General features: G+C 42.2%; 2 protein-coding genes across 2 annotated transcripts in view; one reads left to right on the forward strand and one right to left on the reverse strand.

Annotated features, from left to right (window-relative positions):
• The window catches only part of ZDHHC15 (zinc finger DHHC-type palmitoyltransferase 15), a 35,328-nt gene extending 28,722 nt beyond the window's left edge, over window positions 1-6,606 (forward strand). Inside the window, exon 12 of the mRNA XM_035113548.2 lies at window positions 912-6,606. The gene's annotated coding sequence lies outside the window, so the exon portion shown is untranslated. The remainder of the gene's footprint in view (window positions 1-911) is intronic.
• Window positions 3,350-24,155, reverse strand: UPRT (uracil phosphoribosyltransferase homolog). The gene is made up of 7 exons (XM_035113547.2): window positions 23,706-24,155; window positions 14,343-14,385; window positions 13,118-13,187; window positions 12,190-12,252; window positions 11,513-11,674; window positions 10,455-10,553; window positions 3,350-9,820 (listed from the first exon to the last, which is right to left on the reverse strand). Exons 1-7 carry the CDS (start codon window positions 24,065-24,067, stop codon window positions 9,714-9,716), a joined length of 906 nt encoding a protein of 301 aa, XP_034969438.1. The 5' UTR covers window positions 24,068-24,155; the 3' UTR covers window positions 3,350-9,713.
• Window positions 24,156-26,118: the final 1,963 nt, after the last annotated feature.

Consider the following 26,118-nt stretch of genomic DNA (forward strand, 5'->3'; position numbering starts at 1 on the left):
CTGATTTTCGGCATCATTTGCAGGAATAGCCTTTCTATGATTCACTTCAGGAGGAGCCTTTTCCAGGCATGCCACAAGTCTTCAGTGTTCCTGTCACCAGGCTGTGACAACCTAAAAGCAGCACTAGATAATAAAAAGAAAGTGTGGCTTATACCAAAGCCAGTAACCGAATGCCTGCTTGCCCCCTCTCCCCCCAGTATCATAATAATTCTCAATGCATGATGGGATGCAGTTACATCAAGGTCCCCCATCCCTGCCAGCAGAACTCAGTGACATGGGGAAGAGTTAGGGAAACAGATTGTGTCAGATGTTTGCTCAATGCTGTGGGTTGGGTACAGGAAGAAATGTGTCTCTTTTGATAGCAGCCAGATATTCCCTGTCTTGCCTGTCTCTGTCCTAAAAGAAAAGCCATTTCACAAAGTCCTGCATGCTAAGGGGGCACCTTGTTCCTGCCATCTTCCTCTCCCCAACTAATTGTTTGGCTCTGCAGTACCAATCATAGAATTGTAGAGTTGGAAGGGACCACAAGGGTCATCTAGTCCAACCCTCTGCAGTGCAGGAATCTTTTGCCCAATGCGGGTCTCAAACTCATGACCCTGAGAATAAGAGTCTCATGCTGTACTGACTATGTGCAATGAAGCTTTCCTCCCAATGTAGCTTAGCAGCTTTTGAGAAGCAATTTTCATTTGGGTTGTAATGGGGGAAAGGGTTAAACTCCTCTCCCTGTCTGTCATGTTACTGATAATCCGTCCCTCCCTGGCACAGCTACAGTATTTGCATTTTTTTTAATGCAAAGGTGCATCTAATGTTATGCCTAGTTTTGAGGTTAAGAGGAGAGAAAAAAATGATTTCAACCAGACTCATCCTTATGCCTTTCTCTCTCCCCACCCCCCTCCCCCAATGAATTTCAGCTTCCTTCTATGATGGACATTCATGGGGAAGAAAAGGAAAGGAAGCACATGGATTACCTGCGGAAGGGTCATAGTCTGGTGCCAATCCTGGCTGTCTGAAATGGTTCTTCAGGATACTGATCTGGTGTTGGCTCCAGGGGTTCCTACTGATTATTGACTCTTGAGCAAGGGCAGCTTTGGCAGATTAAGGCCATTCAAGACCTTTTACTTTTTTATTTCTTACCCAGAATAAGCGAGAACTCTTTGTGCAAATGCATTTCCAAATGCCTTAATGGCAGTTATCTAAGACCCTGTATTTCACAATATTTTTCATCTTGCCAACTTACAAGAATGGCTCTGTAACAAGGAGTAGATGGCTGGTCAACTGGACTACTTGTACAAGTGCTTTCAAGCAGGAATCATGGTTGCCAAATCAGGTCTTATTGTTAGAAACCCTGGCAAGTATGCACTGCACGTTTAAGGCTTTACGTATCTTCTCCCTGCCCACAATACCCCCTCCTACTTTTTAAAAGCCTTTTCTTTGATTCTGCTAAGAACATTGGTCCTTTTGGTCTAAGAAACACACCCTTTTTGGTGTGGTGTAAACAAAACAAAAAAAACCTTCAAGCACAATCCCTGTTGCAGATGTCTACCATTTTAAAGGGACACTTTCTTTTCTAAAATATTGGGCAGGATCCTGACATGGAACACCTCCCTTTGGCCTGTACAACAGTGGCCCAGTACTCCTTGAAATGGTCAGCCTGTGCCTGAACTGCACCACTTCGGACTGTAGGGGGAACCAACTCTGGTTCCTTCCAGATCTTTTGGACCATGACTCCCATCAGTCGCAGCTAGCATTGGCCAATGAGTGTTGTAGTCCAAAACATCTGGAGGATCCCAGGTTGGCAAAGGCTTCTAAGTCTCTCTCCACATAGAAAAGTGTCATGCTGGGGATCAGTTGTCTAGACTTCTTTATGTAGAGGGAAACATTTTTGCACAGAGAACCCTTCAATCATGTGAGCCTCCAGCAGGCACCACTCAGACACAAACCAACATTGCTGACTTTTCAATACTTAGTAGAAAGAAGGGGGATGGGGAATGATTATTTTGCAGTGAGCAAATGGGACTGAGACTCTTTGTTGAAAAAATAAAACCAAGAATCTTTTTTTCATAACGTTTGACAGATGTGCTATTAGGTGTGGTGGATTGGGCTTGGCTGTCTTTTCCTTTTCTAATTATATCTGATATAAGAACCGTTTTTAGTCTTAAGGTCCAGCCAACACAAGACATTTTCCTGAGACTTCTGTTGCTGCATAAGTGGTGAAACTACAAGCATTGGGGGGATGGGGGACGGGACTGTGTGGTAGACACAGGGCATCCAAAGGATATCATAGTATACACTTTGAACTGGAGTCTTAAGCATGTGTACCACAGAGGAGTTTGCACAGCTCTCTCCCTCAAGAGCAAGGCATTCCTTTTTACACATCCTTGCTAAGAAGCTGGGAAAAGAAATACTTCACCATTCCTAAAGTGTTGTCTCAGTATGTCTTCCATTGTTCCTCCTTTTTCAATGGTCATATTTATGGGATCTCAAATTCCCCACTGCCCCAGGTGGGTAATGTGCAATTCCTCAACCTTGCCCCCAAAAGTGAAGATGACCAACACAGAAGATGAAGTATACCTCAATCCCACTGAAATAATTTAAGCTTGTGTGTGTTTTAACCTTATTGATTTCAACAGCTGTGCTTTTCACGCAGCTCATAGTTACCCTACGCAATTCACCACCGTAAGGCATAGCAACTGTAATTTAGACAAATGCATGGACAATAAGGCAAGCAGTAGCTACTGGTCATGGTGGCAGTGTACCACTTCCAGTATCAACGTAATCATGCCTGTGAATGCCAGTTGCTGGGAATCACAAGTGGGACAAGTACAGTTGTGCTTCTGTCCTGCTTTTAGGTTTTTCATAGGTACCTGATTGGCCATTGTGAGAACAGGATGCTAGACGCGATGGGCCCTTTGGTCTGATCCAGCAGGGCTTTCTTATGGGCTCCATTGGGGATGAAGGGCAGGGTATAAATACACATAATTTCCCTGTGTGTGGTTGGGGATAGATTGAATCACAACCCACACCCTGCATTGTAAGTTCACTGCCAAAAGCCAGGTCTGGATAGGGATAGGTGATGATGTCACTTCCAGCTGGCAAAAGCCTGGGCCCATCTTTCTCTTTTGTGTTCACAGCTATAGAATGCTTTGGTTTCTTGCCAGGGCTGGCAATACAGGGCCAGGAGGACACTAATGCTGCACTTACTACCTTCTCTTGGCAGACACTATCAGACTGTTGTTCTAATTGTCATTTCTATTACTGTGCCAGATCCCTGGGGGCTGTTCAGCTGTTCAGCTTGTAATAGCACAAATGGAATACATGTAAATCATACTTCTAAACATTTTTTCGGGGGGGGGGGGGAGCTGTGCTTAATTTCATAATTTGCCTAAATAAAACTTCCCATTACAAAGTAAACAAAAATAACCTAAGTTTATCTATGAAAACACCTTAGCAACCTGTTTTTATTGCAATCAGGCTTCTTAAATGAACAATTTTTATTCTAAACAATCATCAGTTTAGAAGGGCTCTGGTCCAGAGAACTTTATAGAGGAAAAATATCTGCTAATGCACAATCCAGCAATGCCTGGTGCCCACCAAACATTTTAGACTATAACCCCCATCCACCCCTTTCAGGCACAGCAGTTATTGTCCAAAACATCTGGAAGTTGGGAAAGGCTGCAGCATAAATTTTGTGCGCTCATGAATGCCAGGGATCTGATACCCAATTTACTAACAATGCAATATCTGTGTAATACTGCCAACATTATGCCTACAGATATAAGCCCTAGTTTAGAAAACTATTTTAAAATGTTTATGTAGCTTGTATCCCGTCTTCTTAACCTTTTTTTCAAGGATCTGCGTTGAAGATCATCTATACATGCTGAGTAAACAAAGAAACTTGCAAAATATTCCATTAGTTGCTATCACCTGTTCTAAAGAGGTCATTGATGATTTTCTGGATGGCAGATGACAGGATGTTCTGCATGCCAAAACACCCTCCTAGTACTGTATATTCAAATATGAACATATTATTGCATACTGTTGCTCCTTTAAGCAGGGGAGGTGTGGGCAGGGGGCTCAAGCCCCAGGCGGTAGGCCCCTTGATTGCTGGCGCTTTTTAAACTTAATTTTTACTTTGCTTACAGGGCAGCTGAGCACACTGCAAAGTACACTGCTTTAGCTCTTTTACGGTAGTAACTACACTGCTTTAGTTCTTTTACGGTAGTAACTAGCACCACTCCTGGCTTTCAAGCAGTCATCCATTTCTTGCATTTAGGTTTTCCTACATTTTCACTGCAAATAGATACTATGTTACCCCTAAAGACTAAGCAAATGTCCTGAAATGGAGTGGGGGGGGCAGTATTTCCTTTCTTACTGTAGTTCTGTGCTTTTGTACAAAGCAGGAATGTTGTGCAGGGTGCAGAGGAAAATCCATTCCATTGTTGCTCCTTGAAGGAGGCTGACATTGTGGTTTGTCCCTAGAGTGATGCTGTTTCTTTGTTGGGCTTGACACAGGGGACTTGTGGCTTACAGCTATCCTGTATAAATACTTCCAATCTCTGAGGGAGTAAACATATGCTTTTGGATATTTTATGCATATCTGCAACAAATGCAAAATGTCTCAATGGCTGCTTGAATAATTTGATATCCAATTAAATGATGTGCTGTGCTAATAATAATGTCTAGATAAATGATCAGCTATCAGATAGCTTCTGTAGTAGCAGTCACTCAGGATGCAACAGTAATTTAAGCTACCCTATAGCATTAAGTATTTTCATGGAAACGTTAAAACACTTATGTTTTCACCAATTTAAACGAAACAGCATAATCCAACCTTTCTTTTACCACCACCCCTTAATGTATTAATTCATTATTGTATTATGCCAAAATTATTTTTGGCCTCTGGGTACTGCAAAAAGTTGAGCTAGCATTAGCAGGTTGGAGACGCAAGATCTGTTCTTTGCCCTGTGTACAACTATATATCTGAGTGCAGTGTGGATGCAATGAGTAGGTTGCATATGTGCCATTGTTCCATATCATAACATTCCAGTTTGAAGAACCTTCTATATGACTGCTTGAATTATGAAGGATATGAGATGCAGTGTGCACACAGCCCAGAATTATTTCTGGACATGAAACTTCAATCATGAAAAGGGAAGGTTGAACAGGTGTGCAATGCAACATCCACTCAACTATCTTCCATAAAAAATGTTACACATACTTAACATTCCAGGTATTTCTCTGGTTAGCAAGCTTAAGGCATCACACTGGTGTCTACAAAATTGGGATAGAAAATACTATTTAAAGAATACAGACTTTGCAAAACTTGGGACTTTTTGCAAGAACTGCTATGCTACACTGGTTTATTTTGTAAATTAGGGCACTACTGAGTCCTCACTGTTAAATATTTATGGAGCAAAGAACAGTAACTTTGGGAGAGAACGTGGGCTGATCAATAGTGTACTGCCTGATGATGTAACAGATATTTATTGCCCAGAATCTTAGTTCATTGTCAAATGTGGTATAATCTGAAAGCACAATTTCAGTGCACATTACAATACCAGGAACACTATTATTATTATTATTTTGTATAGAATACAGTCTTTTGAAATTACTTGTCTTGATTTTATTTAGGTACAGTACCTTGTTGGGGAAGACATTTTTAGGAGAAAATGCTGATGTGGGAATGGTGTACTTTGTCAGCAAAATGGTTGTGCTTACCAATAACAAACTTTTACTTACAGAAGAGGATACTGTCAGTCACTATGCTTCCCTTAAGTGACTTGTAATTTTTTTAGAATACACTCTGCATTTAATTTTGTGGATTTCTAAAACACTAGATTTTAGTTTAATCCGAAGAACTGAAGTGGGTGACAACAGGCTTCATATTAAGGGGATGGAAAGTAGTAGGGTCCTACATGCCCATTTAATACTGCATTCATTTATACAGGAAAAAACAAAACAAGAGACTTGCAATGAGTATTCTTCCAACCAAGAGAGATGCTCTGCAGTTTGCATGTACATGTACCTGATGTTAATCAACTGGAGAGCTCAGTATTCCTGCAAAATATCTTGCTGTGCCTGCCACAGTTCAAGTAACCAAGGCATTTGTGCTGCCATGTTTTGTACTGTTTTACCTTGGAAATGGCAGCTTACTGCTTGGTCCTTTTCCTGACCAGGTGTCTTGCCTTTTTCATAGAATTTTTTGGGTACCACTTTTCTGGTAGCCACTGATTCAAGCTTCATATTAACTATCTGTGTTGGTCATACTGCAATTGCTTTTGTGTTCCAGCTTACTATACTTCCATATGTGTAATTAAGGCCTAATTATTTCATTGATTGTATTTTCAAAAAGGTACCATTTCACCATCTGGTTTTACAGTAGGGAGCATAAGAAATGGACTTGTTAGGTTTCACAGAACAGAACTGCTACCCCTCCAAACCTCCATATAATCATCTTTGTACAAATTCCATATTCAGCTTTTTGATTATTGCAGGTTTTATTTTGTTGACCCTTTTGAATGTTTTTGACTTCATTATCTCAGGTTTGTTCATTTAAAAATGTGTATGTTCATGCTTGTTGCAGCCTTAAGCATGGAAATGTTTTACAATAAAAAAATATTTTATAGAATGAAGTTTAAAGACTTTATTTCAAATGTTTTAAAATCCTATTAAGAAGTCTGTATCTACTGCATTCAAACTCCACCAAGAAGAGTTGCAAGAATGGTACCATTTGTGTATCAGTGCTTTTTCGTAGACTTCAGCTTGGTGTTTTTCAGTTATCTCAAGGCACTTTCAACTGCCATAATTTTGTCTAAGGGCACTGACATGGAAGCCCAGCATTCTGAAATAGTTATCCTTTTGAGTACTGAGATAGAAAGAGTATCCAGTCAAAATTTACAAGTGTCATATGAATAATTGGACAGTTTAACATTTACACATGCCAAAAATGTTTTAAATAACCTCCAGCTTGCTTATTCTATTACCAACCATCAAGACACGTTGCCCGTAAATAACACCAAGTGCAAAGACCATTTCACATGGACTGGCTCAGCCAGACTCAACCACGTGTCCTTTTGAAACATAGTGCTTGGCTTTATTAAACTATAGGTTTCCCCCATCTTGGCAATGGAGTAGTTGTGACAGTACTGATTAGTCACCTCTGAGCATCACCATTATCTAGCAACTGAAGACTAATTGTTAAGGATATAAGAGTTGTTGCCAATAGAAATATTCTTAATTCATATACGGATCAATCCTTAGGACCAGCCCTCGGGCAGAAATAGCACAGTAAAAGTATAAAAGGCTTGCAGTCTACACTACTAATGAAAGCAGGAGTGCAGCATTTCAGTTTCCAGTTTCCCTGTGAACTTGAAAATATACAGGAATGATGTATAACAGCTGTGCTCACCAACCTGGTACCCTCTACTAGGGGGCACCACCACAATAATAATAATAATAATAATAATAATAATAATAATAATAATAATAATAATTATACCCCACCCATCTGGCTGGGTTTCCCCAGCCACTATCTTGAGTGAATATATCAATACTACTGGTGTCTTTAAACGAAGAACATTTGCTTTGAGGTAGAAAACCTTGATTGTTGATGTATAAGAAATCCTGGTTCCCCCCAACTCACCAGGGAGTGAAGAGGGACAGTAGCTCCCCCCCCCCCCCGCCCAATGGTGAGGAGCGTTTAGTATGCTGTACTGGTTATGGGCATGGAAAAGGTGGTGTTTTGGCTTCCTGGGGCGGGACCCTGTGAGTGGACCCAAGTGAAGACGTCCCTTTTCAGGTTTGCTCTCAGAGTTTAAAAAGGGAAACCCACAGCACTTTACCCCTCAGGCTGCTCGATCACTGAATCCATGCCCTAGCCTAGGCCTATGACAAACCTATTGGCTGTACTGTAAACCATTATGCTTGTTCTGCATTCCTTTTCTTGTGATACAAAATTGTGGACTTGTGCACTGTTATCACTGGAAAATAGCACTCCCCTTTCTACTCTTTGTATCTTTTCAAAACATAAAGACTACATTGTTCAAGAGGCTGCATTAAAAACATTCTAAAGTATTTTGGTCAATGGAAGACTTTACAGGAACGACATATTTGTTTACAATGCAGGAGTTTAACAGAGCAGTGCAAAGGTTTGGGCTTTGAGGAAGATTTCTTTGGGAGCACAAATTCTGCACAGCCTTGGGAAGGAGCATTATACCTTTGGGTTTTTTTAACAAAGCTAGGAAGTCTTTTCAAAGACTGGCCTTCCAAACACAAAGAAAGGCAAAGGTAGGAAATTCCATACATCCAGGACAGTTTCTCCACTGTCATTTATAGCAGGCCAAAACAATAAAGTATTTAAGGATTAGACATAAAGCCCTAAATCATGTATTTGTTTTGAACGAGTAGATAGAGGTACCACTGCGACAGGAAGGTAAATCGTGTTTCCATGCACTCTGGCACTCGTCACAGTGTTTGGTGCGTCAGAAGCAGTTTAATCATGCTGGCCATATGACGCAGAAAAGCTGTCTGTGGACAAAATGCCAGATCCCCTGGCCTAAAAGCAGAGATGAGCACTATACTCTATATAGTTCAATTCGACAGAACTTAACTGTCCAGAGCTCCTTTACCTTTTGCATAATTTGTTCTATATTATATATTTTTATATAATTTTTATATTATTATTGTTATTGTTGTTGTTGTTATTATTATTATTATTACATTTTGTCTATTCCCCCCCTCCCCGATTTTGCAAGTCATGATGATGGATAATGAACTCAGCTTCCAGCCATTGACAATCTTATTCAATCACCTCTCCAGCTTTAAGGTTTTCAGCTGATTAAAAGCTTCAGTCATGAGGGCTTGAATTTTGTTCTTTTAAAAGCAAAGATCCTCAGGCCCCAATCACATGATTTAGAGATCCTCATTATGAATACAATGACAAAGGTAACAATGTAAAAAGAAGACGCTGCTGATTTTTCTTGAAATCTAAATCTTAACCATTCCCCAACCCCCAACTTTACAGGCTGTAACTGGAAGAACCTGCTTTGGATACAGAGCAGTTATCTTCCTCTTCAAATGTGCTGTTTGCAAGAGAATTCTGTGCAAAGCTACCCACATAAGCTGCTCTGCACATACTACACAATCCTTCCAAGGGCTTGTGCACACCTGAGCTGGCAAATATGAGCAGGGTATTGAATTGCACACATCACCCTCTGGACTGTGACTGGTTTCTGTTAACCACATCTTTGTAACAAGCTCATAAGTGCAATATGGTTTAAGAATATTACTTCGAGCTGTTGTCTGCAAAGCATCATGACTTCTGAAAAAATTCCAACTGTGCTTATAAGCACTGAAAAATTAAATAGGCTATGGTGTCTTCACAGTTAATTTATTTTGCAGTTACAAGCAGCCACTTAAACTGGCTACAAAAAGAATAAATAAAGGAACCATGAGTGCAGCAATCTGGATATGCGCATCATTGGAAGACTGTTGCAGCGCAATGTGCTTCATTGCTGCCCTCAACTCAAGTGGACACAAGATAAAATATTTTCCCTTTTAAATAAAAAACAACAACTGGCCCAGGTTATTTTCACCTTTGGCAAAAGAAAAATAGGCTGTTAAATACACCCAGCAATACCTCTGCTTCAAATTATAAAATGTAGAAAAATGGTATAATATCATACAGTAACAAAACACACACTGGTTAAAGCACTTCAGTCTGTTCCAAAATACTTCTGTCCAAAATGCGTTGGGGCAACAGGATGAACTTCTGTTGTTAGAATTGTGATATCTGGGAATTCCTGGATTATTGATTTGGCACCTTTAAAAGAAGAAAAGAAGAAAAACATTACAGTAAACTACATTTGCAGCTCTGCAACAAGGGCTCCCATCTACTTCCGGAGCTTGATTCTCCTTTTTCTCCTCCTTCTCTGCCTCCCTTTAAAATTAACCCATCTAACATACAGACTTCATCAAATGTCTTATTAACATTACATGCTCACAATGGCAATTGCTCCTGGCATAAACTCCTTTCAATGATGCATTTTCCTCCCCAATGTTTTGTACATAGCTGCATTCTTTGGCCAAGTGTCATTAAGTGCAATGATCCTGAATGCTGACATGAGTTGGTCAATGGCAAATCCCAGTAAAGTGGACTGGGGCCACATGTGTACTGAGAGGAAGGAACCTGTTCCCCAGTCCCCTTGTAACAAAGTATTCCTTGGCCGACAACTGACATGAAAAACATGGGAAACCGGGATCTTATTGGCACATGCGGTGGAGCTGTACCATAAATTCTGGAAACAACTGATTACAGAAATCAGCACACATATAGGTAAACATGTTATCGTCTATTTTTGATAAAAAATAATGTGTATCCTGTATCAGAGAAAGTCAACAGGACTAGCTCATCACATTCAGTTTGGCTGTTTGTCTGCCCTGCTGCTTTAACTTACCATGGGGTGTAGAGAATAGACTCAGCAGGATTATTACATTTGGCTGGACTCCATGTTCTATAAGAACCTTTACAGCCTCAATCACAGTGTTGCCAGTACCTGACAATATTTTTTGGGGGGGGGGAGAAAGAAGAATTACTCTAGTATATTTTCAAGTTATGTTACTATCAAAATAAAACTATTTAGCCATTAATCTGCATGGTCTATAGGTATGAATTCTGACATTCCAAACAAAAACAATAAGCTAAATAAAACAATAAGCTCAGTGCATCCAAAGTTACTTCGCCAATGGCTAGCATTGCTCAATGTACTCTTTCAAGGAATAAATAGAGTCAGTTTCGAAATGGGTGGCAGCCATGGGCTTAAATCTCAATTCTAAAGACTTAACTCTGAACTAAATTATCTTGTTAATTTCTACCAAGTGTACTTGGCATGGGGTTTGAGAATTTTATGGCTTCTATATCTGATTTCAATGCATTTTTATAGAAGTTTGAAATTAAAAAAATGGTTAAACAGAATCAAACTGCTCAGAACTGAGAAATAAATATCTGATCCTATGTAAGTAACATTTAGGAATGAGCAAAAGCTTCCATATCACCCCCTGCTGAACAGTTACGGTCTGCTAGTTGCACCCAGCATCAACATCCTCATTACTTGTTTGTACTTAAGTAACTCAAACAACACGTTGCATCATTAGATGCATATTTTCAACACATGCAGCCTATAGACGAGGCATAGGCAAACTTGGCCCTCCAGATGTTTTGGGACTACAACTCCCATCACCCCTGACCACTGGTCCTGTTAGCTAGAGATGATGGGCGTTGTAGTCCCAAAACATCTGGAGAGCCAAGTTTTCCTGTGCCTGCTATAGACACTGCTGTGCCAGCTAATGAACTGTAGTTCAACTAATGTAAATTCTGGAAAAGCTTGAAAAATCCTGTGTTGCATGGCCCCGACACAAATCCTTAATTCTAACCAATGATGGATCTGCCTTCCAAGAGAGCTCTCTAGTCAAATGGTCAATAATTAGTGGGTGGGGAATACTTTAAGGCACTTACTTAGTATTGGGTACATGAGGAGAACTTTTCTCCTGAAAATATCTGGTGGAAACTTTGCATAGTACACTTTGGCTCTCTGAGTGTCTTCATCGCTCTGGATCAGGATCTTTCCTATTCGGATTGATCTACAACAGTCACGCAAGCCCTGTTCCATAGCCTCTCCTTAACGGGGGGAAGAAAACAAGAAAGAGTTACAAATCAAGCAATGGCCAGCCTGTTTCACTAATCTACCTGACGTTTTGGTTTTGCAATGGCTTCTATATGCAACATACTGTTCTGCAACATACTGTAGCTCCCCATATAACAGAAGACAGCTGATGCCATTCAATAAAAGCTGGTGTGAGAGGCAAGCACTATCAGCAAGGAAAGATGCAACTTACATTCATGTGAAAAATTATGAATATTGTACACACGCCACATAATTTTCCATGAGGATGCAAGCCAAAAGTGGCTATGTCAAAATTTGCTCTTAGAAAGGACATATGGGATTAACCCTTTGCTTGGAAAGCATAAATAGTCATTGTTCCTCTTACAGCCCTCTATGTTGCTTTCCCTAGTATAGTAACTTATGAAGTAGTCATACATCTGTTTCCAATATGGTGCCACTTTTGCTAGAAACAGCAATACTGCACTGATAATAAAAAGACTGAACACACACAAAATGTTAAATGACTTACCACTTCTCATTATGCTGACTCCACAGTTTCCTTTTTCAAATTTCACCCCTTCATATTTGTACCCTGTTGAAAGGTCACACAGAATCTGGATTAAGGATGTTGTTTTCCTTTTACCCACACTGAATATTCTATTTGAAGATGGACAGTGGAAGTTGCATTAGCCACTTACAATTCTAAGGGACATTTTACACACCTTGGTGATTTCAGAAAGATGTCTATCCCTCAAAGTTCCACAGAGAGTACAAGATAAAATAGCAGTTTATTTATTTATCCTACTCTTCATCCCAAAAAAGGCTTACAGAGCATCTTAACCAACACACAGAGCATATTAATACACACACACGCACACACACACGACAGTCCTTGTCTCTAGGCTTACAAACTTAACAGGGTACAAATCTTTCTAATGTCCAGGTGGGATGGACAGGATAAGTCAAAAGTAGCTGGTCTCTGAGATGTGCCAACAAGAATGGCCCTACATCCCTTCTACATCCAGCCAGACACTTATACATTGCATCTAAACCAAGACCTATTCTCAGGCCCATGCAGAGTTTGTCTGAGGCCCGGGGAGGGATTCTTGTTAGAACAAAGTAATAAACTCAAACAGGCCACAGATGCCCCCTCCCCACCCAGTGGGCTTAGCCTGGGGCAGGTATATCCAGATGCCCCCCTCCTCTGCAGGGGCCTTCCTAGTCTAGCAAACACTTTTTAAAATTGTTTTTCTCCTGGTCCTGAAAAGGCCTGGCCCGAGCCAAATTATCTCAAAAAAATAATTTTACAAAGTGATCAAATTTTAAATATCCTCTTATTTGCAGAATTCCCACTCTATTGCTAACTTTATTGGCAGGTCAAACCACACTGCCCATTTTACTTTACACCATATCCTTATTCTCCACACCAGCTAGCCTGGGCATGCTTTCCCCATTACCTGTTGGAGTGGTTACTGTGCATTCTGTGTATGGCAGCTGATTCAACCCCTCTTCAACCACAAGCCTGATCTGTAAAAGGGAAAGAATTCAAATGGGGGAGGGAACAAGACAAAGCGGAATAAAACAGAGAAAACATTGTCACAGCAAGGCTCCAGTTTCAACTAAATACTAGCACACCGTCAGTGCAAGGGCACAGCCCAAGTGCTCCCCTCAACATCTTCAACAGTCCAGAAATAAGCACAATGGACTTTGATCCACCATCTGCACCACCTACAGATCATTTAAACTATTGTTTGTATGGCATAATGTATGTACTGTACAGCATTTACACACTGGAAAGCATGGAACAAAGAGCAGAAGATTTCAAAGTTACTGATTCCTCTACACTCCTGTAAAGACTCCCAGTTTGAACTCCCCTTGCCTAGATATTTTCAAACTGTAATATCATCTTATTCTTTCTTTATCCAATGGTTAAGTAACCTTTTCCAGGTTGAGGGCCACATTACAATGGTCACAAGCTGTTGTGGGCCACATTCCAGTAGTGATCAGGACAAGTCCCCCCACCCCCACATCTCTATGTAGGAAAAATGACACATGTGAAGTGGCCCTAGGTGTAGGTATACAGGATTTTCCTTGGTTATACAGTATATGTATTTAATGTATTCTTCCATAGTTGAGAGGAAACAATTTGTAAGTGGAAGAACTTGTCTGTTATTGTGTAAGTGGGTATTTCCATGAACAAGCCAGCATTAAAGAATGGCAGGAGATTCTCTGTGTAGTAGATACTGCCCATTATTTAAAATGGGATCACGCTAAGTAAACATCCTGAAAATGTCATGTAGCCAGGACACCAGAGTGTTTCTTAACAGCTAAAAACTAAATGGTTTTATCTGTTTGGTGCAAGAAACTCTGCAAAAATAATAATATTGTCACTATAGAAAACAAGCCTGAGTTTTTGTTTCTAGATCACAATTTAGTTCAGCATATTAATAGCCTAATCCTAAACATATTTATTGGAAGTCAGCTCTGTTGGCATAAAAGTAGATATGTTTACGATTAAACATAAATGCTATGAAAACTATTACTGACAGATTATTAATTTTTCAAATAAGCAGCAGGTTCAAAGAAAACTGATCTCTTTTCCAGTAATAGTTACTGTATTCATTCTATCAGAATACTCCTGTTAATACACAAATCTACACAACAGGCCTTCAACTAACTTACCAATCGATCAGCAGAAAATACGAAGTCCCCTCTACTGGATGTCCTAGAGGAAAAGAACAGAATTTTTAGTATGATTATCCAACAAGTATGTGCTGCTATTGTTAAATATCCCAGAAAATATGCACACAATTAGAAATAAGTGCTGAAATGCATCTATCACTTTCCCTCATAATATAAACTAAAGGCTTGACCTTTAGATTAACTTATTTGAAGTGAAGTCATTAAGGTCTTTGAACATTAGTCATTAGAGGTGGATTCGAAGTGTTTTCTAAGAAGGTTTATAAGCAGAGATATTATGCATGAAGGCAAGGAGCTATGCATGTTAATCTCATTTTACTCATTGTCCTATTTAACCTGAAAATCTAAATCTAGAAAGTGAAGTAGCAGTCCATAGGGTCCTAAATGTATGGTCTCCCTACAGTCCACAAAAAAACAGAATTAAAAACACTAGGAAAAAGATTCTGCCATCTCATGCAGTGTTTGAAACTCCCATTGTGTAAACAGTTTCTGAGCTCTGGGTGCAGTATTGCACCTAAGATTTCAGATTAAAACTGTAGAGTGGATGGAAAGAAGAACCTTTTTCTGCCTCCCCACTTCCAGCTACTTTCTGAAGACTGGAGAAGAGACCCCCTTAAGAATATTAGGGGATAGGGAGGGGAAGGACTAGACCAGGGGTCTGAAACGTGCAGCCCATGGGCTGGATGCAGCCCACAAAGACTGTTTTACCGGCCCATGAGCTGCCCCTGAACTGAGCTGCCTGCTCGGCGAGTCCCCCCCACACTGCTCTAAATTGCGGGGTCTCGTCGAGCGGTGCCAGAAATTGCATCGGCAAACGCGCAGATACTGGAAATCGTGTATGTGCATGTCCAGATGCGGAAATCACTTCTGCGCAGGCGTGATTTCCAGCGTCTGGGCATGCACAGAAGCAATTTCCACCACCGCAGACATGCGCAGACACGATTTCCGGCGTCGCGCTGCTCCAGTCTGGCCCACGGATGATCTCCGTTGGAGTGATCTGGCCCATGGCCGGTAAACCTTGCCGACCCCTGGACTAGACCATGTGAAAAATTAACACAACATTTTAGCTGCAATTCGTTCATTTTCAATTTGTATTCTTGTTATTTTAAAAAGCGTCTAGACCAGGCATCCCCAAACTTCGGCCCTCCAGATGTTTTGGGCTACAATTCCCATCTTCCCCAACCACTGGTCCTGTTAGCTAGGGATCATGGGAGCTAGGGATCATGGGAGTTGTAGGCCAAAACATCTGGAGGGCCGCAGTTTGGGGATGCCTGGTCTAGACATTCCGTTGTTGTGCCCATAACCTCCGTTTAAGGTCCCATTTAGCTCCTAGCTTTCATATCTCAGTTTCTAACACTGATCTCATGACAATTCACAGACATTACTTATACACAGTGCTTTTTTTCTTTTAAAAAATGTTTAGGGGTACTCTCATTTTCCTACTCATATTGAAATACTGCCCCTCAATGAGGCCAAACTTAAGATCCACAAAATGTTTAGGGGTATGTGTAGCCCAGCGTCCCCCCAGAAAAAAAGCACTCTCCCACACAGTTAGAAGCTTTCATTTTCTCTTGTCATGTTGTATTCAATAATGGGGATCATAGTTTAATGTTAGGATTAGTCTACTCAAGTCAACTCCATGGTTTGGTTTGGTTTAAAACTAATAGTACCTAGTGTTAACCACTAACCCCAGTTAAAAAACAGCAAGCTATATTTAAGGAAAAGCAACATGAAAGCCTTTCAAACTTATCCCAGCTGTTTGGGAGAAGGAGAGGGAAGGGTGGCAAAAACCTGTAAGGATACTACGTTCATTCATGGTGCACTGCACCAAAATTTAGCACAGAGGATTTAAACATTTTTGGGTCCATAGCTCCTTTGACCAACTACATTCTTTCTGCAGAGTGGACAGCCTGTCACCCTTTTTCAAACACCCTCCCTTGTGGAGTATTCCCTCAGCCTCCTGTCCTCTCTTCTTGGGAGTCCTCTGGACAGCCACTACTGCCACTCTGCCCCAAAGAGAGGTGCCTCTTCACACTGTCCCACAGGGGTCTGGGTCTTCTCTATCCATTCCCAACAGCAAGGGCTGGTGAAATGGGTGGCTGGGCTCCCTCGCCTGCTTGCTTGCTTACTCCGAGGCTGCCTCAGCTTCTCCGCTTCCCCTAAAGACTCCTTGCAAGTATAGTTTGTTATGAGTGAACTAGCTGAACTCAAGCAGCTATACTCTTTGTGGGTGCAGGCTACCACAAGTACATAACTTAATGCTTAAGAGCTTGTACTTCCTACCCATATTCTACCAGGCCAGGATCAAGGTTCTTCATTAATTTACAAGGCTCTTAACTTGGGTGCAGGTTCTCTTAAAAACTGCCTGGCTTTTATATGCTTAATCACTGAGGTTTTCATGGAGTCACTGTTAGTGCCACCTCCCCAATGGCTCAAATGCACAACTTGTATCCACAAGGAGCCTTATGTTCAATATTGTGGGCTGAACTCCATGAAACTCCTTCACAGCTGAGATGAGACAGATCACATCTATTCTGAACTTCTGGCATCTAAGTCTTTATTTCAGCAGGCATTTTAAGCATTCTGATGTTGTGGGTAGTTTTAATTGATTTTTATTATAACTTTTTAATCATATTGTAAACCACTAAAATAAACAATCACAAAAGGAAAATATGGCAACCTAAAATGGTCACATTCTGCATGTTCTGATCAGAATTAAGTATCAGACTGCTGTTAACTGGAACATGCAGATGAAGTCAAAATCCTTCCTAGAAGCTATGAGCTCATGTGTGACAATATTATAGGATCAAGTTAGTTCCATAATAAACTTGATCCCCCATTCAAAAAATGAGTGGCTTTTGTTGCTTATTTAGGATCAGTGTATAAGCAGTTAAAACCATCTGCAGCCATATACAAAATGCCAGCAGTTAAATTTACCTCCCATTAACTGTGGATTTTGTCATAATAGAAACACACTGCTCGGAGCTGCTTCTATGGAAACCTGTTCTCAAGCCCAACTGCCTGCAAATCCTTTTTTCATTGTAAACTGCAGCACTGCCAATTTTAGCCCTGAAATCAGGCAATATAATCTACACTGGGAATGAAAGTTTTATGAGACTAAATCCCACTCCCCATTAAACACAGCATACATATATACATACATACATACATACATATATATAAACACGAGACATCTACAAATATTCAGTGAAACAATCCACTGAAGTATTCAATATTTGTATCCCTTGTCCTACTGTGATCAACAGCGGCGGCCCATCCCATTTCACCACCCGAGACAAAAATGGGAAAGTGTCACCCTCTCCCTACTGCCCATTCAACCAAAGCCTTGCTTTCTAGGGTTGTGAGGCTGTGACAGCAACTTCCAGGTTTCAGTGAGATCTCGCAAGAGGTCCACAAGGTCTTGCCAAAACCTAGAAGTCACTGCCTGAAAGTGCGATAAGAGCGCTTCTGTGCATGTGCAAAGAACGCTTCTGCGCATGCACACACGGCAAAACCTGGAAATAAACACTTCTGGGTCCGCCACGTTCATAACCTGGAAAAACACAACCTGCAGCGGACGCAACATGAGGTATGACTACTTTAAATTGAACCTGAAAACAGACTTGTATAATGTGATCAAACAGCCCATCTCAGTTCTGGACAATCTGAAATTTCAGACAGTTTTTAAAAGTACTCCCATTTGAATAGTCTTAAACAGGAGGTTATTTGAGCATAAGCAGCTGTGGCTAGACTATTTCCATCCAATTAAGCAGACAGCTTGCACGGAGTCCTTTGACTTTCTGTTTCTAAGGGGAAGCATTCCTGTCTCTTTCCTATAATTTACCCAAGTGTCATCACAGACAATCTTCTGCACTACCTCAAACTGAACACATTTCTATGGGGTTGGCTTACACATTCAGCTGCCAACCATCAAGTGTACAGTAGTCTAGTTGAGTTAAATTTAGACACTGGGTTAGCTACACAAGATGGTTGTGTTAGGGTTCATCTATTTTGTGCCTTGTTCCTCCTTGCCATAGCTCTACTTACTGCCCTGCATCTTTAACAGTACCAAAAAAGAAAGAAATCAAGCAGATATGCATGTGTAAACAGCTCTATGTCTTGGCTACCTTTAACAATCACAGGGGATGGTCAATTGCCTTGTATTCCATAATCAAGCAAAAACTGTCTCCCTTCAAAAGTGATGCCTTTATAGGATTAGGCATTCTGTTTCTACAGCATCCAGGCAGAGGCCTCTTTAAAACCATGCCCTAGGAATTGCTCCCAGCAGCTGGTACTCAGGGGGCATACTAGCCCTGGACATGAAGGTCCCACTTTTTATGACAGTCAAAAGCTCTCTTCAGGTGTTCTGTATGTGTATTAAGTAAATATGCAAGAGGGGCTATGGGAATCAGCACATTCCCCTTCCCCTGCATCACCCTCCACAAATTGAATGGCAGTCACCTGAAATAAAACACCTTTCTATATTCAGAAGCTCCCCATATGTTTTAGAAGCCTGGAAAAATAAGGTTCTTAAATGTGCAGAGAGCCACCACAAATTCAGATGATGATCAGGTCAGGAAGTAACCCTTCAATTTGTGGGTTTCCTCTGCACATGGAGCAAAGCTATTGCACTTGTCCCTACAAGTCCCCTTCATGTATTTAGGATACCTGCAGAGAGCCATTTCCTCTAATATTTTGTAAAGTCATCTAGTGATGTGGGGCGTAAAAATTTTTGTTTTGTAGGTTCATTAGTAGCAATGAAATGGTGCCAATTGTAAATACAATATTAAGCAAGATTGACAGTTTCAAAAGTTCTTTGTTTAGTAAATACAAGTAAAATTAATATGCTACATTACTTTATAGGGCCTCTGATTTTTTCTGATGCAAATCAACTTAATTTGTATAAAGCATTTTTTCCTGAGAATTTTCCAAATGAAAATGTTTAGATAACCCACATCGTTGAGGGCATCCAACCTACTATTCATTACAACTCATTATGGTTGTGGATTCCATATGCTAATTATGCTTTTCTTGTCTGTCTTGAACCCACTGCCAGAGTACTTATGGTAAGATGGACAGACATTTCTCTGTTGCATCATTCTATTTTTCCCTTGCTTTTCTCTCAGTTTCATTCCAAAGATGTCTTATACAAGAAGACTAGATTATTGGCTAATCACCCTTTTCTCTTGCCACTTAGTGGCAAGGAATGAAGCCTATTCCTCCAATTACAAATACATTACACTGGACTTGACAAAGTATATGTGCATATCCCAAAAAATGTTGATGCATAAGGAATTTCAATAAAACGAAGAAATGAGGATTTTGACATGGAAAATCTGACACTGCCAAAGGCACAGTGGCAACACTGGGTGCGTCTATAATAAATGTGCGATGTCAGACAATGCAAGCAACATTTCTTCTTGTCCGCTGGAGCACACAGCTAATCATGATGCTATCTACAGCTAGCTGACTTTTTACATTGTGCTGTACATGTTAATACATTCATTCAAAATCAGAAAGTAGCTACTGCATGAGCTTTATAGATAAAATAGCTACAGCTACAACTCAGGAAAGCATATACTGTAATATACTATAAAGCTAGTAGCTTTGAGAAAAGCATCATTGTTTATTTTAAGATAACTGTAGTATGATTCTTGCCCAAATCAGCCTAACACTTACCTGGTCAGCAAGACCATTTTTTTTTGAGGAAGAGAAAGCAGCTCACCAAGCTGGTTAAATAGAAAAGCATCCATATGCAGTTTGAAAGAAAAAAAAACTTTTTCATTGTTGTCTCTTAACTCCGTCTGTGCACAACCACAGGGCCCCTCCAAACTGGTGTTACTTTGTGTTCTTTGTGTACTTTGTGCAGTGTGTTCAAAATTAGCCATGCACGAGACACATTTTGCACCTGGCTATTGGCGACTTGCAACCAAGTGAAGATGCCTGGGTGCCAGGATGGAGGTGCATGCCTGGGGATAATTGGATCTTGACTGTTTTCACACATTAATACCACATCCTGTAGGAATAGGCCAATATATATGTGAACTGTCCCTGGATAAAGTGATTTATCTCAAAGTTCTTAACCTAGCACAAGGTTGTCATCTGAACTAGCCAAATATTTAAGTGATAATCACAGTCAGTCCATCACTTGAAAAATAAGCCTTCAGAGCTGTCTTGCCCCAAACTGGCAACTAGACATTCCGTTTTGGTGACTGCAACCTTGGTTAAAGGAGCCATTTGGCACCTAACTTATATATCTTAGTTTCTAACACTGATTGCAGGTGTACTTTGCAACATGTTCTTGAGTTTCTTCCTTAATAGTTGTTCTGTGATGATTCCTCAGTATTGCATTATTGCTCTCCAGAGCAACTGTAGTACAACAAAAATAGCATTCATGGTATAAAAAGTTACAGGATTTCATCAGGACATTACAGCTATGCACTAGTTGGAAATGAAAGGGTATCACTACCACAAAACTTTTGCAGGAATAAATATTTTTTGCCTGTGTGGGTCATACACTGGTAGCATCAAAAGAACAAATCATCACAATTACACCGTCTAGAGGGGTCCATACTCATCAACTGTAAAATGTGAAACAAAATGCTCACACCTAAGCTGAACACTAAAGACTAAATATATCAATACCAAACATGCATTCAAATAACCAATAGTCAGCTATCATTTTCCTAGCCTCGCTGTATGTTTGAGAAGTTTAACTACACAATCCAAGAAGGACATTTCAGGCAATTTTTCTAGTCATACAGCTTTCATCTGAATTCTGGATTCAGCTGATTTACTCCACACTTAGCACGTAAAGGCAGCCCATGGATGGCACCAATTTCCCTAAATAAACTTTCTTAAGATCAGGCTTGCTGCAAGGGTACAATCCTAGATTCACCTTGGAATTAGACCATGGGTAGGCAAACTAAGGCCCAGGGGCCAAATGCGGCCCAATCCTCTTCAAAATCTGGCCAGCGGACAGTCCAGGAATCAGCGTGTTTTTACATGAGTAGAATGTGTCCTTAAATTTAAAATGCATCTATGGGTTATTTGTGGGGCATAGGAATTCGCTCATTATTTTTTTCTTCAAAATATAGTCTGGGCCCCCACAAGGTCTGAGGGACAGTGGACCAGCCCACTGCTGAAAAAGTTTGCTGAGCCCTGAATTAGATCCACTGAACTTGGTGAAATTTACTCCTGAGTGAACAAGTATAGATTCAAAACACATGCATATCATCGCTATATAACACTAATGTACAGTTAATAAAATTAATATTTATTGTCTGATTATGCTGTTTCATGTTGTTTTCATAGGATATATATTAATGTGTTGGGTTTTATATATTGGAAGCACCTAGTAAGGACAAAGCTGGCCTAGAAACCTCACATTACTGAGATAACTAGATGTGGGACCACTGTCCAACCAAATCTTCATGTCATACTTTTTGAAGAAACTGCAATGTGTGCAGCTGCAAGATGCAACTGTGACTTCTCTATGACCAGTGAAGTGATTAGCTATACAGTAGTGCTGATTAGCATTGGGCCCCAACCACCATCCTACTCACTAAAATCTTTCACCTACCAGCCAGCAGTGCAGGATCTGAAAGGCAAAACTTGCCCCTAAGAGTTTAGCAGAGTTCATAGTACATGCTGGGCCTATTTTCACTTAATGTTAGTCCCAGTGGTTGGCTAACTAGACAAGATACATTAACACTGCACCTCTTTGCTTATTCCTATAAGCCCCCTCCCCAAAAGTTTCTAATACTAGGTAGTCAACCAAAGTAATCAAGTACAAGCAGAGCAAACTGTTATCATGTCAATTTGCATGACAAAACCAGATCTGGCAGCAAGCTAAGAACAGTGAAGCAGCAGGCATGGACATCCAGCTCCCCATTAATTGAAGGTGGCTGCAGCTTTAATTATAAGCAAAACTCCAGTGCTATGACTTGCTCTTTTGCAATGTCCTCCAAAAAGTAAGGGAAAATATTGCTTTGCATTTACCCAACCCTGAGGTTATGTTATCTCAAAACTATCACCTGTCATACACTCATGCCTCAGTCGTAAAGGACACACCATGGCAGCTACCTGGTAACCTATCCTTTGTAAAGATTCCTCCCAGCAAATTTGGATGGCCAATTCAAGCATATTTAATAGGTCATACCTGTATTTACATAGCAAGTAGCATGTTTCTAGTACAGTAATCCCAAAACTTACACACATTTAGTTTGAGTGCAATGCTTGGCAAATTATTTAATTAAAAAGTGGGTGGAAAGTGAATGGGTGTATTGGGGGGAAAGACTTTGGCAAACCCATCTGCCCTTCAACTCAGTGTGTATTGACTATATGCAGTTTTGGCTTTAGGGGTAATCCCCAGAAAAATAACCCTTGTGTAAATTGCAGTCTTATTGTATTCAAAGCACACCACATGCATTATTCCAACCATCTTTTTTTAAAGGGCTGTGTAAGGTATGACTATTCCCATGATGATGGGTGGGGCTGAGGTCAAGAGAACAGTGCTTTATAATGCCTCACCTAGTACTGGTAAGTTAATGATGGAAACACTCTTTTTATTCACTGAGCTTTGCCCTAAGCTATCTCAGACACGGAAAACCAACCTGGGAAAAGTCCCTTCTGCTTTGTTTGTTCCTCACCACCATCTACGCCCCCTCCTTCCTGCAAAGCATAACGCGGGACGCATCATTTCTTATTTAAAGAGAACTCACCCACAGCTTCGCTCAGCACCATCACATTCATTGTGCCCAAATCCAGCGAGAAGAGACCGCCCCCCGAACATCACTGCATAATCTACATTTATATACGTTTTAAACAGGAGTACAGAAAGGCTGGCTCCCCTGCTCATGAGGCTGAACTCCCAACAACAAATGAACACGCACCGTTAACTCCTCGTGCAGCTAATGCGGTGGACCGCAAAAGCTTATAGTACCGCAATGAATTCAATGGAGTTTCCAGCTTCCCTAGACGACAGATCCTTTGCTCTGACCTGAACCCTAAACCTAGATAGTCACAACATACATTACTGCGTATATTTGGGTGGGAAAAGGGAGGACCCTCCCCTCAAAAAACACACAAGTGAGCCACTTGAGCACATCCTGGCCCTGCGGGTGCCACAAAAGGCAGGCTGGGCAGACTCCACGCCTCAGCTCTTGTCTGGAGGCTACAAGGCGACGGAGCTCCGTCTGGCCAGGGAACGAAAGGGGCTCTCGCGTTGACAGATGTCCACCTCGCCGCCCCCAACCACGCGCGCACAGGCAACATTCTGTATATGCTCAGAGGGAGGTGAGCCTGGCGCCAAGAAGAGAAGCTGCCGACGCGTGCCCGCCTTACCTGTCCCGGATGATGGTCTGTAGCTCCCGGATCTGGTCGTTCATGGGCAGGAGCTTGAGCCGAGAGGCGGCGGCGGCCGGCAGGTCGAGGGTCGGCGACGGGGCCGTGTCAGGGCCGCCCCCGTTGCTGCCAGAGCAGCTGCAGCCGCCACCGCCGCTCCCACTGCAGCAGCTGCTGCTATCCGGGCTAGGGCTATCGCCGCCCGGGCCGGGCTCGGAGAAGCGGAGCTGCCGGGAAACGACGCCGCTCCCCGTTACCGACTGCTCAGAGCAGTCCTGGTCGCGGTCTGTCGCCCCAGCCTGCTGCTGCCGGGACGCATCTGCCGAGCTTACCCTCTGGTTGTGGCAAGGCATTGTCTCCATGCGCGGCCGGAAAAGCGCCCAGTAGTGCCCCGATGGTGCCCCACCGGTACGCCACGCGCTCGCCCCGCGCTTGGGGCTTTACCGCAGCGCCCGCCCAGCCGGTCAAGCTCCGCCTCCTCGAAGGTCCTGAGCGCGGCAAGCGGCCCAGCCGGGCGCGGCTATTGGCTACTGACCTTGCCACTCGTAGCTTAGGGACAATGGGAGGGCACCTTCGGTCGAGGTGGCCCCGCCCCCCGCTCCTGACTGGGGAAAAAGCTCTTCTTTTACCTCAGAGAGAAGAGGCCGCATTCACGCCATACGTTCAAAGAGGCGTCATGCCACTTTAAACGGCTTCCCTCAAGGAATTCTGGGAGGTGTAGTTCGTTCAGAGTGCAGAAAGGTTTAGTGACACATTCTGAAACGGCATAACAGTCCCCTCCCAAGAATCCTGGGAGGTGTAGTTTGTTAAACCTGCTGAGAGTTCTTAGAAGATCTCCCCACACACACAGTTCCCCATTTCCCTCGCAAAACGACAGTTCCCAGAAGGATTTAACAATCTCTCTTGAGTGTCTTCTCACAGGGAATTGCAACTCCAATATGAGTGGTGTTCCTAACAGCACCCCCTACAGCTCCCAGAATTCTTTGGGGGAAGCCGTGACTGTTTCAAGTGGTATTAGTGCACTGTGAATGTATGGTGTGCATGTGACCGGAGAGAGATCCTCTTGTCTTTCATCATGGGCCTTTCTTATTTGGGCCACGCACCTGCTCCACAGACATCAACTGGTTTAGTGACAGGAGTGGGAGTCAGGAGCAGGTCAGCAATAACCCACATGGCTTCAGTGAACATAACTCTTCATTCAAAGACTCAAGACAGCACAGGAGGCCAAGCCTAGTGAACACAGCAACTCTGCCCCATTGAACTTGCCCCTAAGCAGCAGTTGCTAGCAGCGGCACCACCTTGTGCCAAAGACTAAGGGGGACCAATGTTGCACTGTGCAGTCAGGAGAAGGTTGGGTGCTGCACCAAGACCCATTTTGCTGTGTGCTGGAGCACCCTGTGGTCGGTAGAAAGCAGGGCACCATGCAGTGCCCCCCAGCAGAGTGTCCCATGCTCAGGAAAAGGCCAGGCGCCATACTGTGCCCCTTGCTGGAGCACCCCATTCCATTTCCACACACCCCCCAGAGAACCCCATGGTTGGGAGGTCAAGCACTGCATCCCGCTCCAGAACGCACTGTGCCACTCCCCCTCCCCAAAAATATTGAGATGGCCCAAAACAGCTCAGCCCCCATTAGCCAGCGCTCCTGGTTGCTAAGACTAAAGGTCCCCGCATTCCTACAGCTCTCTAAGTCTCCTCTCCCCCAGTTCCTACCCAAGTACTCTGAGGCTCCTTCGTGTTGCATGTCTTTGCTCTGCCTGTTTGTAGTGTAGTGGGTCTTCAGTGATTTCAGCTCAGTGCAAATAAGAAACAGGAGGCGAGGATCTGATACAACATCTATTTACTTCAAAGAACAGGTAAGAGCCAGAACGCAGGGAATGGGGAAAACTGGGGCTTATATAGTAACAGAGAACTAGCAGGGGAAAGATACATTTTGGCGGGAACCAATGGCAAGGGTTCCCTCCAGTGGAAACCAATCCGGCAGTGTATCCAAATCCTGCACTCAGAATCAGCAAATGATAGACGTTCCCGCTGGAACTTGTACATTCAAATAAACTCTGTAATACACTACAATAAACTCTATTACAGTACATACTTGGCTGTGCTATTACTTTAATACACAACACACACACACACACCCCACACACACTTAGTGAGAATTACACATGAAGTCTTTCAGGGACTGTGGGCTTCCTGTGACTTCTACTAGATTGTCTCACTTCAGGTGTTGTGACACTAGGGGTTTGAGGCTGAGGGATCTCCTCAGGAGTATCGGCTACAGCTGTAGCTCCTAAAGGCCCCCCCCCCAACTCATTATCTTCTGCCAGCTCCGTATTCCCAGTGGGGGAGTTCACCTTCTGACTGCCCTGGTGGATCATTAATCAGTGAAGGCATCTCCACCTGACTCGGGGGCAGC

The sequence above is a fragment of the Zootoca vivipara genome, chromosome Z (genome assembly GCF_963506605.1).
Source record: "Zootoca vivipara chromosome Z, rZooViv1.1, whole genome shotgun sequence".
NCBI classification, from domain to species: Eukaryota; Metazoa; Chordata; class Lepidosauria; order Squamata; family Lacertidae; genus Zootoca; species Zootoca vivipara.

Coding starts and splice junctions, on each gene's coding strand:
- UPRT (XM_035113547.2), bottom strand. CDS start 24,067: ATGGAGACAATGCCTTGCCACAACCAGAGGGTAAGCTCGGCAGATGCG. Junction 13,188..14,342: donor TATTTTCTGCTGATCGATTG/GTAAGTTAGTTG, acceptor TCCCTTTTACAG/ATCAGGCTTGTGGTTGAAGA. Junction 12,253..13,117: donor CACAGTAACCACTCCAACAG/GTAATGGGGAAA, acceptor ACCTTTCAACAG/GGTACAAATATGAAGGGGTG.